Source organism: Xylocopa sonorina, chromosome 3, assembly GCF_050948175.1.
Source record: "Xylocopa sonorina isolate GNS202 chromosome 3, iyXylSono1_principal, whole genome shotgun sequence".
NCBI lineage: Eukaryota > Metazoa > Arthropoda > Insecta > Hymenoptera > Apidae > Xylocopa > Xylocopa sonorina.
The window spans coordinates 9196803-9209594 of record NC_135195.1 but is presented as its reverse complement, the minus strand read 5'-3'; the positions used below and the strand labels follow the sequence as shown (position 1 = coordinate 9209594).

General features: G+C 50.2%; 1 protein-coding gene across 3 annotated transcripts in view; it reads right to left on the bottom strand.

Moving 5' to 3' along the window:
* Positions 1–451: 451 nt before the first annotated feature.
* Positions 452–12792, bottom strand: part of LOC143422388 (protein groucho) — a 50233-nt gene continuing 37892 nt past the window's right edge. For all 3 annotated transcript variants that reach the window (XM_076892976.1, XM_076892977.1, XM_076892975.1), the window contains 6 exons: positions 11324–11349; positions 6215–6358; positions 5032–5576; positions 2996–3268; positions 1048–1651; positions 452–759 (listed from right to left, as the gene is read on the bottom strand). In XM_076892976.1, the coding sequence (XP_076749091.1) occupies positions 652–759; positions 1048–1651; positions 2996–3268; positions 5032–5576; positions 6215–6358; positions 11324–11349 (1700 nt within the window). In that variant the 3' untranslated portion in view covers positions 452–651. The remainder of the gene's footprint in view (positions 760–1047; positions 1652–2995; positions 3269–5031; positions 5577–6214; positions 6359–11323; positions 11350–12792) is intronic.

Here is a 12792-nt window from a genome sequence, read left to right as displayed (position 1 = left end):
AATGTCCGTTTCCTGCGAGAGCGTCCATCGATAACGATAGGAACAACGATCCGATTGCTTCCTTCGTCGCTGATGCCGCGAAAATCTCCCATTTCCCCGCATCCGTTCAACTCTCCACCGCACCGATCAACTTTCGTCACATTTAAACAATTCCACCTACTTCGCGTCGAGTCGCGTAACGTTGCGCACTTTTGCAAACGCCGTTGCATTTATTCGTCGGCTGAGTATTAGGTAACGTTTCACGTGAATCGAAAATCTAATTTGCTACGTGTACCAAAGTTGCACCGGTGCTAGGAGACAGTTCAAGTCCCGAGAGCTTGATCAATTTCGTATACGAAAAAAAAAGAAAGAAAAAACGATTTGTTCGAGCGACATAACTTGTTCAGAATCGATGCTAATTTAATTGATTAAGACGTACCTGTTCCTTGGGTTCGTTCGGCTCGTTTCACCATTTTCTTTTCTTTTTTTTTTTTTTTGCACGGACCCTTTCTTCACCAAGAGCAACAACAACAACAATAACAAGAACAACGGCAACAAACGTCTCTCGTAATATCGTATAAGAACTATGTACACCCACGCTGAGAAGAGCCCTCCTCCTCGGTTCGGACGAGTACGTTCGGTTGTGGTGTTCGGTCGTTGCGGTTTCGCCGTTCAGTACATGACCTCGTAGACGGTCGCTTTCTTGTCACCCGAACCGGTAACGATGTACCTGTCGTCCGCGGATATATCGCAGCTTAGCACCGACGACGACTCCTTCGCCTGAGAACAGTACGAGACACGGATCGTTCTTGAGCAGTGCTCGTCAAGTTCGAACAAGCAAACTCCTCGCAGCAATACATATTCGCAATTTTCATTCGTCAGAGCGAGAGGATGCTTGCAAATGTGAGATACAATTGTACAACTCGGTCGACCTGATAAAACGCGGTGCTTATAATACCAGTAATCCCAGTAAATACAAGAGCACGCATACCAGCGACAAGGAACCACACAGGCGTAATCATAAAGCCGTAAGAATTTTTTTTCAAAAATGCGAACAGAATATCGTACCTGGAATATCGAAGCTCCGTAAGGCGTGCGCCACGCGTTCAGCAGGTTGTCCTTGCCGGTGGAGACGAACCACTTGCCGCAGGACGCGAATCTGAGCGACAGCACGCAGGACTCGTGCAAATGAAGCTGATACTTGTCCGGTTTCGTGGCGTTCAGCACCTCGACGTTCGAGTTCTCCATGCCCACGGCCAGCCACTCTCCCGTGGGACAGTAGCCGAGGGAGAATATCTGGGAGGTGAAGTCGTGTTGTTGCAGTTGCCTGCCCTCCCGTAAATCCCACGAGCGGACCGTGTTGTCCAGCCCTCCCGTCCACAATTTCGAGCCGTCCGCGGATATGTCGATGCACGAGGCGCCGTCCGTGTGCCCTTGGAACTGTCTGACCAGAGACTGATTCTGGAGATCCCAGACGGCGATGGTGCCGTCGCTGCAGCAGCTGAAGCAGACCTTCGAGTCGGGCGAGATGGCCAGGGCGTAGCAGGCGGGGGCGGAAGAGATCAATTCGGCCTTGATCCTCGGCGTCGGGCTAGCCAGATCCCAAATACTCAGACGGCTGGCCTCGCCGCCGACTATCAGCGTCCTCCCGTCCGGCAGCAGTTTCACCGACCTGGACATGTCACGCGCAAGGTTCCATTGTATCACGAACGTCGTGGATCGAATCGACATTCGTGTATCGTAACGATAAGAGGAGGATCTTTACGTATATGCGCGCGAGAATATCTTTAAGCGTCGAAAGCGTTGAGAATATGCGAGCAACGATGATCGATGCGGCACGCTAAGAACGTTCTGATTCAGGTAATACTCGACTGTGTGTTTTTCTATGCGAAAACTTTCTAATTTCCAGTGGAAAACCGGTCGCACAGATCGCAATCTACATCAGACACTGAAATCGGAAGCGTCAACGGCACGCGAAGTACCTAAATCAATCGGCTGTGTATCCAGGCACGTCTCGCGAAGCCTCGACGGCATTCCGTTCTATTTCTCCGCAAAACGGCGAATGTTCTCGTTAAACGAAACGTTGCGCGTTTCGCGGTTCGATCCGGTCGGCGCGAATTCGGCCGTCTCGCTCGGTTTCACCGGGGTTTTTCAAGTGGTGATCATTTTTGCGCGGCGCGATGCGGTGGTTCGTCGAAATCCGCGCTCACGCGGCAGCGAGCCGTGATTAGCAACTGCGACCGATGGATCATAAAGTACCTTTTAATGCACCAGGGGCGGGGGACGGGGGCGGTGGGCATCGCGTGCATTACTGGCGGAATGTATTAAATTTGCCGGTGGCTCGGGCACGCGTTCAAAAAACCCGGCCAGCTTCAATTACCGCGCGTATCGCGGACATTAACAGTCATACGAGCGGCGTTATTATACGCGGCGTACCATCCCGCGTTGAAACGTGCATCGCGCGCAAAATGTATATCGCGCGGGAACGTCCTGCTAGCAGCAGCGACCTTTCGTCCGGTGATTTTTCGACGTTCCGTGCGTGGAATACACACCGTCTAGTTACGGCGACGTTTCCTCTCTTTTTTTTTCTCTCTCTCTCTCTCTTTCTCTCCCCGCCCTCGCCACCCCTCCGCGCGTCGTTCCGGTTTCATCGTTTGATTCTCCCAACTCGTTTGCAAATAGTACGGGACGTCGCGAGAGTGTCTGATAAGATTAATCGCGCGCTGTTGACGGAACGTCGCACTGGTTTCCGAACAAGATATTGTATCTGAGATTTTAACGCAAACACTCCGCATTTGCGAAGCAATTATATCGGGCACCGATCGCGTTCGATGTTTGTATCACGCGAGGAATTCGAGCTGAAAACGTGCGCAAGGATGTGATAATTGTATCGATGTAAGGAACGGCAGGTGACGACTGGTAGTCGAACGAGGCGACACGAAACACGAAGAGAGCGACGAAAAGTGAGCTGAGCGAGGTGGATTAGAATAGGAAGAAAAAAGGGGGGATCACTGACCTGATGTAGTTATCAGGCTGCAGGCAGTCCAGCTGGGACACCGACTTGGTGCTTCCCGTGCCACCCTGGCCTATGTCCCAGACCTTGACGCACCCTTTGCCGCCGGTGTAGACATACTTGGTCGGATTCGAGATCGTGACAGCGCACACGACCTCCCCGTGGTTAAGGGTATTAATTTGCCGCGCATGACGCGGTATCCCTTGTCCGGTGAGCGCGTCCGGTGGGAAGGGCACCGGCTGCATCGTGCCCTCGTTCACCTGGAAGCTGTACGCGCTGGAACACCCACAAAGAAAATAATAAAAATATGGCTCGTGCGGTGAACACGCGTCCGTCAACTCGTCCAGCCGCTGCTGTTCCGCTTTCGCGACGCTTTTCGACGGCACCCCTACCAGTCGAGTCGATGGACGCGCGAGCGATTTTAATTTTTAGACCTTTTATTTCTTCCTCGAGGGTCATCGTTACGTGAACGTAATATTTCGTATCGACTATTCATCGTCGTCGAGAAATCAAAACCTCGATACGTTCTACGTTAGAGATAACGATTGCAATGCGTCGCTCGATCTATAGGAATTTTAGAATCGTCGAATGGAGAATATCTGTGGCGTTCTTCCTCGAGTTTGCGCTCGGAAAACCGAGACGTCGTTTGAAATATTGATTTTCTCGCGTTTATCCAGACATTTTTTCCGGACCCGTGTGTACGCTGGGATCGTTTCATAAATAGACACTGTGCACGCTGACGCGAGCGCAACATTTCGCGTTCTATCAGGCCTTTATCTTGAGCATTAATCTCGTGGCAGTGACATTAGCTCTAAAATAAAAATATCGATAACGCATCGTATTTTAACCGTACGTGGGTACAATAAACAACGGGATCGGTGAATTTTCATAGCAAACAGAACCGTAGATAACGAACCCTGGCTGGCAAGCAGACCGAACGTCAAACAACGTTAACAAAACAGAACGGAAATCGTGTTATATCAACGTTCGATCTTTCGTTAAAATGTAAAACTGAATATTTTTTACCGCCCGTCGGGAATCAATCGTGTCATCATGCAAATTATTGTTTTTTTCTCTCCTGGTATCGCAAATAAAAATCGCGCGCCGGAAACTTCCACGTTTCACACGCGATTTCGTTGGGACTTATCGATCGACGGTCGCGTTACGACACCGAATAGTCGCGCTAAATATTGTATACACTTCCCCTTAATGCCTACTCAAGAACACGCAATTGATTTATCTTATCACGCGGCAAAACCGAAAACAAACAACTCGAACAATAAATCACTTAGCCTTCATCCAGTTTCGATTCGTTTCTAACCATCGAGCAGCTACGCTTTCGTGAACGCGAAGCTTGCAATTAGTCGTCGAGTCCGCGAAAAACCACAGACTCGTGCTTAACAGCATCGACGAGAAGGTCTCTCCTCGCTGCCCTTCTCGCGTTCTTATCGATTCGTTCGAAGGAATTCGGCGTAACGGGTCCCGGTATCGCCATTGTTTGAACACGTGACACAATAATTATATACCGAGTACCAAGTGTTCCTCGAATCATTAGTCGACGCACGAACGCCTGATCCTCGGATCAAATATTAACCGGTACAACTTCATTAAGCGATCTCCAAACGTGGGTGGAAGCCTTGATGCGCGAGACGAAGGGGTCACGATGTAGTAAGTGTGGATTAGGTTCTGCGGGTAGAAGGACCCGCTGTCCTCCACCTAATTGAATACCGATCTTAACCCTCCGTAATGCCATACGTCTTATAGAAAAGCACACATAACTCTATCTAGACTTAAATAACTAATTTACCCCAAGGAGAACGAGCACAGAAACTCGACTCGACGTTTCTATTCAAATACAAGACAGATCCACGATGATCCCAAATTACTAAAATTCGATCGAATCACGAGTCGTCCAGCTCTCTCAAAATTCCGATTATAGGGGTAGAAACATGAATATATATATATAATATAAGGGGTTCCACGTTATTTCGAGTCAAGCTCAGAATCAATTGCTCGACAAAGCGCGTACAGATACTCACGGTTTGCCTCCGGGCACTACGACGGATCCTATAGGAGCCCTCATGGCCACGTGGGAATCGTAGAGCTGCGGGAGCGAGGGCGGTGCTCGAGGCGCCACGTAGCCGTTATAACCCATCATGTCGACGTGTGGATGCTGGCCAGCTGGTGGCAGATGGTGAGGTGGTGGCCCGGGAGCGTAGTGAGGCGGATAGCCGCTGGGCACACCGGGAGGCGGCGGTCCCTGAAGTAACTTTGCCGATCCTGAGGGCTTCAAGCTGCCACCGATCGCGGAGCCCGAGGTGGGCGTCAAAGGCTTCGAGATCGGTGTCGTCGGTTTCTCCCGTTCCTCCATTTTCTTCGCTGACGGGGTGCTGGCGTTGCTGCTCGTCCCGCTTCTGGGCGAGTGCGGCGGCACGTCCTTCTTCGTCTGCACACCGGCGCCCATGGGTGCCACTTTGTCCAGGCCGTTCTCCCGTGGTGACGTCGTGCCGTTTACTACCGGGCTCGTTGGTCCCTCGCTGGCATCGTCCACGACCAGGTCCTGGTCGCTCTTCTCACCGTCACTCTACGAAGAAAATCGAGTGACGTGCAGGTTACTCTTTCAAGTCGGGTGGTATTCGCGAGCCTCGCGGTGGCTTTTAAACCTTCCCTCGGAAGTTTGTTGTTTGTTGGAAGAAATTGTTTGGCTTTCTATAGTTTACGTTTGAGTTACGCATCGACGAGCTTGATCAGCGTTATCTCGTTTCAACGCCTCAATCACGGCTCAACGTTTCCTTCGTGCTTTATTAGCATCGAAATTATAACGCCATCCGCGTCAATTTTATCCGAACGGTTAATTAACTCGTTCCGCCGCGATCTACCGATAAGCGAATGAATTTAAATTAGATATTTAATGAAGTGTCGCAACGATCGAGGAGTTTCCAAGATTCTTCGCGAAGTAATTGCGATAAGAAGAATTTTCTCGCTTAATCCGTACGGACAGGCGTGACTCGCTATTGGCAAGCAGCCTCGTTTCGTATGTATATCGCGTACGATTCTCGTTCCACGCCGTTGCAACGCTGGCGTTTCCAAAAAACGATTACAATTTAAAGAGACGAAAACGACGAGAGGGTCGTGAGAGAATGAAAGACCTCGAGACGAAAGGTTCGGGATTAAGAAAACCGACCGACTCGGCGGGAGGACAAACGCAGCGCAAACACTTACATGACCGATGTCCTTGTCCTGCTCCTTCTTCATCTTCTTGATGTGCATGGGATGGTCATGGTGATTCTGAGAGTGATGGGAATGGTGCGTCTCCTGCGGTGTTCTCGGTCGGCTGTATTTATCACCGGGCGATATCGAGCTCCTCTGTAACGTGACGAAAATTACGGTTCTCGCGATGCACGCTCACGATCAGTTTCGAATAAAGCGGCATGGAACGACGCCGCGAGATCGACGGATAGTCGCGTGCCGATTCTATCGTTGGCAGCCCCGAGAAAAATGTGCATTTCCACGCGACACACACCGCGGGGAGTGTTCGCGATTTCTACGGACGATTTCGAAGATCGCGAACGACAGAGAAGCGGGATGCGAATTAAGGGGAATCGGAAATGTCTCTGTTATCGATGTCCAGTACTTTTTATCGCGTACTTTCGCTCGTTCCATCGCTGTTTTCTCTCGGTTGGAAAAAGTACCTCGTACACGCTTACACGATCGTTAATATCTGGTTAAATAACGGGCAACCAGTGTAGACTGAAACAACGGATTACCTATGCGTTTCCTGCGGTTCGATCAACGTGACAAAACCGTAATTACCCGCGTCGACGGTTATTATCAATTGTCACGCGACCGTTCGCGATAATCGATTTCGACTTCGCGTCCATGCCAGCCCGGACGACGGGCTCGGATGCATGGATTTCGTGGATTTATATTAAATGAATAAAACGTCCGTGTATCTGCGTGATAGATATCGCGTATCGAAGGATTTCAGTGATTTCGATACGAGCGATACAGTTTAACGAGCCGGCGGTTTCCCAGCGTATTTTAAACAAAGTCCCATCGTCCGACCCTTGACTATAATCTCCTCTATAATGTTTCCCATTAAATCAGCGCTTTGTCGAAAATAAAATCAAATTCACCGGGTCTCGAGCGAGGTAAATCAACTTTCCCACGCTGCGAACCTGCGAAATTCCTCGCGCGGAAAGAACGCCACGCTTCTACGCCCCATTTCGGCACGCGACGCGGCCAGGAACAGCACGCTCTCCCGAACCACCACCGTCCGGCTCGTAACGAAGCCTAATAGAATTCCGGACTGGCCACGGGCGCGCTAAAATCCAAGGAAAAGAGGGAAGAGGAAAGCACGAGGGGGGCGCGTTCCACGAATAGCGGGCGCACGGTGCGCCGGGGCGAAAGGGGAGCAAAAGAACCGCGATACCGCGGCAAAACGAAGGCGAGGCGAGGCGAAAAAGAGAGGCAAGAGTAGGCACGAACGAGAAGGAAAAAAAAGAGGGGGGAGATGCTTTGGGAAGAGGTTGATAATGATTATAGAGTCGGAGCACGGCGGTTGGAGAGAACGAGGCGAAGGTATGGAGGAGAGAAGCGAGCGTAGAAAGGAGGGAAAGAGCCGAGGAAACTGCCCGAGGATGGGTCGAGTAAGGAGAGAGGAAAATAGAATGGCGAGAGGCAGAATGAGAGGGCGTCGATGGGCGTTTCGCGGTCCCGCGATGATTACAGGCTCGGCAAACCTATAATACACGCTGCTATCTCTCCCCTAGCCCCCCCCCCCCCGCTCCCTTCCTTCTTTATGGGTGCTCCGCTCTTTCCATTATTTCCATTTTTTTTCACCCTTCTTTTTTCTTTCCGCCCTCCGCCTTTACTCCACGCGTCTCTGCGGCCTGGTTCGGGACCGTTCGCAAGAAGAGGATCGTTACTTGCATTTTCTACGGACGAGCCGTGGCATCCCTCTCCCCCCTCTTCCTTCCTTCCTTCCTAACCCTCGGGCTACGTGTAGACGAAAAGAAAAGTTTCTCTCGAGACGAGGGGCGCCGCTTTATCCCCCGAGCTCGATACAATCGAGCCTAGTATTCGTCTGTAATTACTTTCGTAACTTTAATGCCGTCGGATCGCGGATGCCTCCCCCTCTGTTCTCCAAAGCGCGCCGATTCGTTCCGTTCCGCGCTCGATTTAACGCTCGCTGGTACCCTCTTGCGCGCGACGAGAACGAATCGCGGATTTCCTAAGTAAGCAAATGCCCCTCTTTCGTTCTTCGTCTTTCGCGTCGCTCCTTTCGATTTCTCGCGAGGGATCGAACAATGGAAATTTACACGCGGCTTTCCTTTACTCGCTCGAATTTACATCTGCACTCTGCTCGCTGAACACGCGTATTATTATTATTGCGTCGAGATATCGCACGGTTAGCCTCGAGTCCGCTTCTTTTGTCGGCTAATATCTCCCCGTACGTGTTGCACAACGCGAGAGGATATGTACGCGGGACTAAATACCGTGGATAATTAAGCAATTATAGTCTTATTAATTAAAGGTATTACCAGTTTTAGCGTATAGGAAAAAACCTGCGGCCTACACGGCTGCTTACAGGCCTTTCTGCTCGGTCTAGTTTTCATGTCCAGCCTTTTAATTGATGTTTAGCAGACGGAAGTCGCGGGGCACGAAGGTGTGCTGTTACCGCGGAATGTTTTATGTAAATTCAAGAGTTTGATTAAATATACCATTAAACCGGCGCGGTGCCCCGCTAATGTTATTCGGAATTACAACTGGGCTGTTGTTCTACTTGTAAGAACATCGAAGTATACCCAAGTCATAAGTTACTAGTGAAGTCATCGAATGAAGTCATTGAAATGTAGGACAGAATACATGCATCCGTAATTAGACACGGGTCTACGTACAGCGTTAGCTATGTTTGTACAATTTTTACATACCAGGGGAACAACTACGATTCTCTTAATTTCAAGCGTTCCACGAGTTCTTATTCGAAGGATTTACGATCGAAATTACGATCAACGGAATACCATCGCAACGCTTCGATATCGCTTGAAAATAATGATACACGCGACATACCAATGCGTGGAGCAGAGCTTCCGCGGGACTGAGGCGAGGGCACGGCGAACCAGCGAACGGGAAATCGAAAGCGGCTCCTTTCTCGCCGGGCATTTTTCGTGCCTGGCCACTTTTTTCCCGCGCGCCACTTTCTGCCACTCGGGTGTTCGTCGAAAACGTAATTGCGCGTGCAGTGGGTGTTCGCGAGCGAAGTACGCCGAAGCACTCGTCGCGGCACCCTTCGCGCGCGCAGAAAGTTACACGCGTTGTAATGCGGCTGTAATACACGTCGGGTGGAGGTCGCGTCGCGAGTACTCCTGCCTCGAGTGCGTTGTACGCGCGTTTCAAGCCGCGTGTAGACTGACGGCGCGTGCTCGCGTAGCCAGCCGCGGATTAGGAACAGGTCGCCCCGAGGGTGTTGTTTACGCGCGTCAACCAAGGAGAGTATCGCGCGAATTGGAACGGCTGGAATTCGAACTTGGCAAATTCTGCTGATTCGTGTTCCTGGAACCGATGTCGACTTTGTTGCTCGCTCGCGAACGCTGGCTGAACGATATCGCGTGTATCATATTTTCGAATGATGCTTGACCGAGAATGAGTATGGAGATACGCGATAAATGTATATACCCGTTTGCAGTATAGTTGCGCTGCGCATTTACGTGCATCGTAAAAAGTAACCAGTTTCACGTGTTATTCTCGATGGATTTAAATGCAGCTTTCCTCGAAAGCGATTTTTATCGTTCTTATTAATTTTTTTGTTCCACTGCTGCGACGTGTAAACTATAAATGGTAATTTAATTGAACACGTCACGAACAAGTCAGTCTTCTTGCATCGCGGGGACTGATGCAAGAAGCGTGCGTCACAGCAGGGACTTTTTTCAGGTGAACCGTTCAAGCCAATAGCGTTGATTGAATTCTTTTATCTCGCGTTTCCCGTGATATCTTTTTTTTTATCAGACTTGATTCATCTCGTCGACAGATAGAATTGTCCGCGAAGGATTAAGCGGAACACATTTTTTTCGGGTACACGATATAGATCGGCCTGTTCTAAGATAAAATCGAACAGGAGACGAGAGTTGTGCAACATTCGTAAATTTTTCGAAATTTCGACTCGTTTTTATTTATCGAGCTAGCAGTCGATTGCCGGGTCTATCCGCTCGACGAATCTCGAAACGCGCTATTAATTCTCGAGCGTTGACGGTGATAATGAAAGGTGAACGAAACGGTTCTCGATCCCCAGTTGGAAAGCAAACGTTTCTAAGCAGGATTTATTATCGCGATCGCGAAACGAAGTAACTCCTTTCCGCGTTATGTACTTACATCCGTGACGCGTCATAAATTGAATAACAGAGCCGGGGCGCGGATGCTGAAGCGATTTTAATCGGCGGGAGTGCAGAGACGATTTTTGCCGTTCGTCCGATTCGTTTCAATTGGATTTATTTATCCGCGTCATTAAATCCTTTGGAAATTTCAGACGGAAACAGCGGCGAGAACGGGTATAAGCGGTAAAAAATGCCCATCCGCTCGCGTATTTATTTATTTATGCGATAGATCGGGCGCGTACGAAGTCCGACGGATAATCCGATTGTTAACTCGACATTTCGATAAATGATTTGTCTGCGTTTCAACGCGGGAGAAATATTTACCGGAGCGCAAAATACGGGCGCCGTAAATCTCCGCGCATATTATTGTTTCATCCGCGATAAAACAGCGCCACTGACATAATTTCATTTGCGTAGTAAACCTTAATTACGACACGCGAAAAATAAAGCGCGCGCCTCGCGTCGTCGTCGTCGCCCAACCCTTTGCCTCCGCGCGTCCGCCGCCCCCGCCTAACAACGTCCATTAATAATTTAATCCGAAACGACGACGTTATCGTTGCGCGTGATTTCCGCGTCGCTACGCGCGTCAAGCGTCCCGTAAATTATTCGTTGAAAACGATGAAAAACGCGACCGAAGAGCGTCGCGGAAACGAGGGGAAAAAATAAATAAATAAAAGAAAGAAAGAGGGAGCGGGAGGGACGAAAAATATCCGAAAATGCAAAACTGTCATTAAACGAGAGTTCCCGTATAATACGAATCTCTCTCTCCCGAAATTCGTTTCGTAACTCGCGAATTTCCCCTCCCCGTTGTTCGTTCCAGCGTGAAACAAAAATAGACGCGAGAAAACTGGGAGTGGGGGTGAGAAAAAAAAAAAAGAAAGCACAGAAAAGTGAACGGTAGAAAAAAAGAGAGAGAGAGAGAGAAGGAAAAAAATAGAACGAAATATTTTCTACTCACGTGTCTCTCCTCGGTCGAGCTGAGACCTGTAACGAGACAAATGCAAACAGTCGTCAGTCAAAAGCCGTGCGGAACGTTTTCACGGAAAAAAAAAATCATTTTCATGCATGACGCTGGGAACGGGGGTAAAACGGCTCGGGCGGTTAGGCGGGCGTCGGGAATAGGGGTGCGGGATGAACGGAAAAAAAAGAACGAAATTGTCGTCGAAATCCCGGCCACCGCGCGTCGATAAAATGTTAATAACGCGTCCGTAAAAGAGAGACAGCTAGAGGATAGGGGAGGAGGGGTTGAAACGTGGGTGGTGGTTGTGCGCGACGGCGTCGGTGGTGGCGCGGACGGTAGAAGTGCGAGCGTCGCCCGTATAAATGATCTTCATGCATATTTATGCGCTTTTCGCTCAAAACCGCCGGTGTCCGCTAACAGGGTGACGCAAACACGCTCATCCCCTCGCCCGTTGCCCCGCACTCCTGCGCGTCGAAAGCGGATACCCGAAAAGCGCTTTGAAAATTTCCAGTCGAGCGAGCGCCGGGTCGTGCCGCACGCTCGCGCCGCGTCGGCTACATATTTCCTTTTTTTTTTCCACCCTCATATACACACCCTTCTGCCCCGCGCGCTGTCGACTGTCCACTGGTCCGGAGCGTGCTCTGTCCTCCGCTTTTGGCGGGCGCGCGTAGACGCGCGCGGCCGCGCAGGTACACACCTATATACGTTTACACACATGCATATACGGTCGACTGGCGCGCACCCTCCTTCCTTTTTTTCTCTCTGTCGCTGGGATATCGCAAAAGCGGGATCAAACGGATGATGGTGACAAAAAGAGAAAAATCCGCCGGCGGTCTGGACCGTTTGCAGCGTGGAAGCCTGTGACGCGGGCGAGCACGCGCAGGTGCGACTCGTTATACGCCGAGGGGGTTTAAAGGGGTGGACGAGGAGGGGCACGGCAGCGCCGTCCGAACGTGACCAAAAGCCGGAATTTCGTTAATTTCTTTTCCCGCCGCGCTGTCCGCAGAGGTGGCAATTAAAATCGTGTGAAAGGTCGGAAGGTATGCGTATAACGAGTATTCCTGGGTTTTACGTTTCCCGTGGAACGAGCGAGGAATTCGATCGTGAATATGGCCTGTATGGAACGGCGCAGGGGTGTCTCTGGGTCTTCTGTGGTTTTTTGGAATTGCCCAGGGTGGGAAGGGAACGAGTGTGAATGGCGATGTAAGAGGGTGAGCGGGAGACGCGGGAATTAACCGGCGCTAATTTCGTTCGAGGCTTCGATGTTAAAACTGGGATTCTATGCTTTGGACGAGGTCTTGAGATTTCGACGTTACGATGAAACTATTCCGTACCGCCTACGTAATATATGCAGACAGCTTTCGTTGATTTTTACGATCGTTTGTACTTTGTAATAAAGAGTAACACTTTTACAGCTGATGCGTCGTTATTTAACCCTTTGACTACTCTATCTACATAGCTTGGAG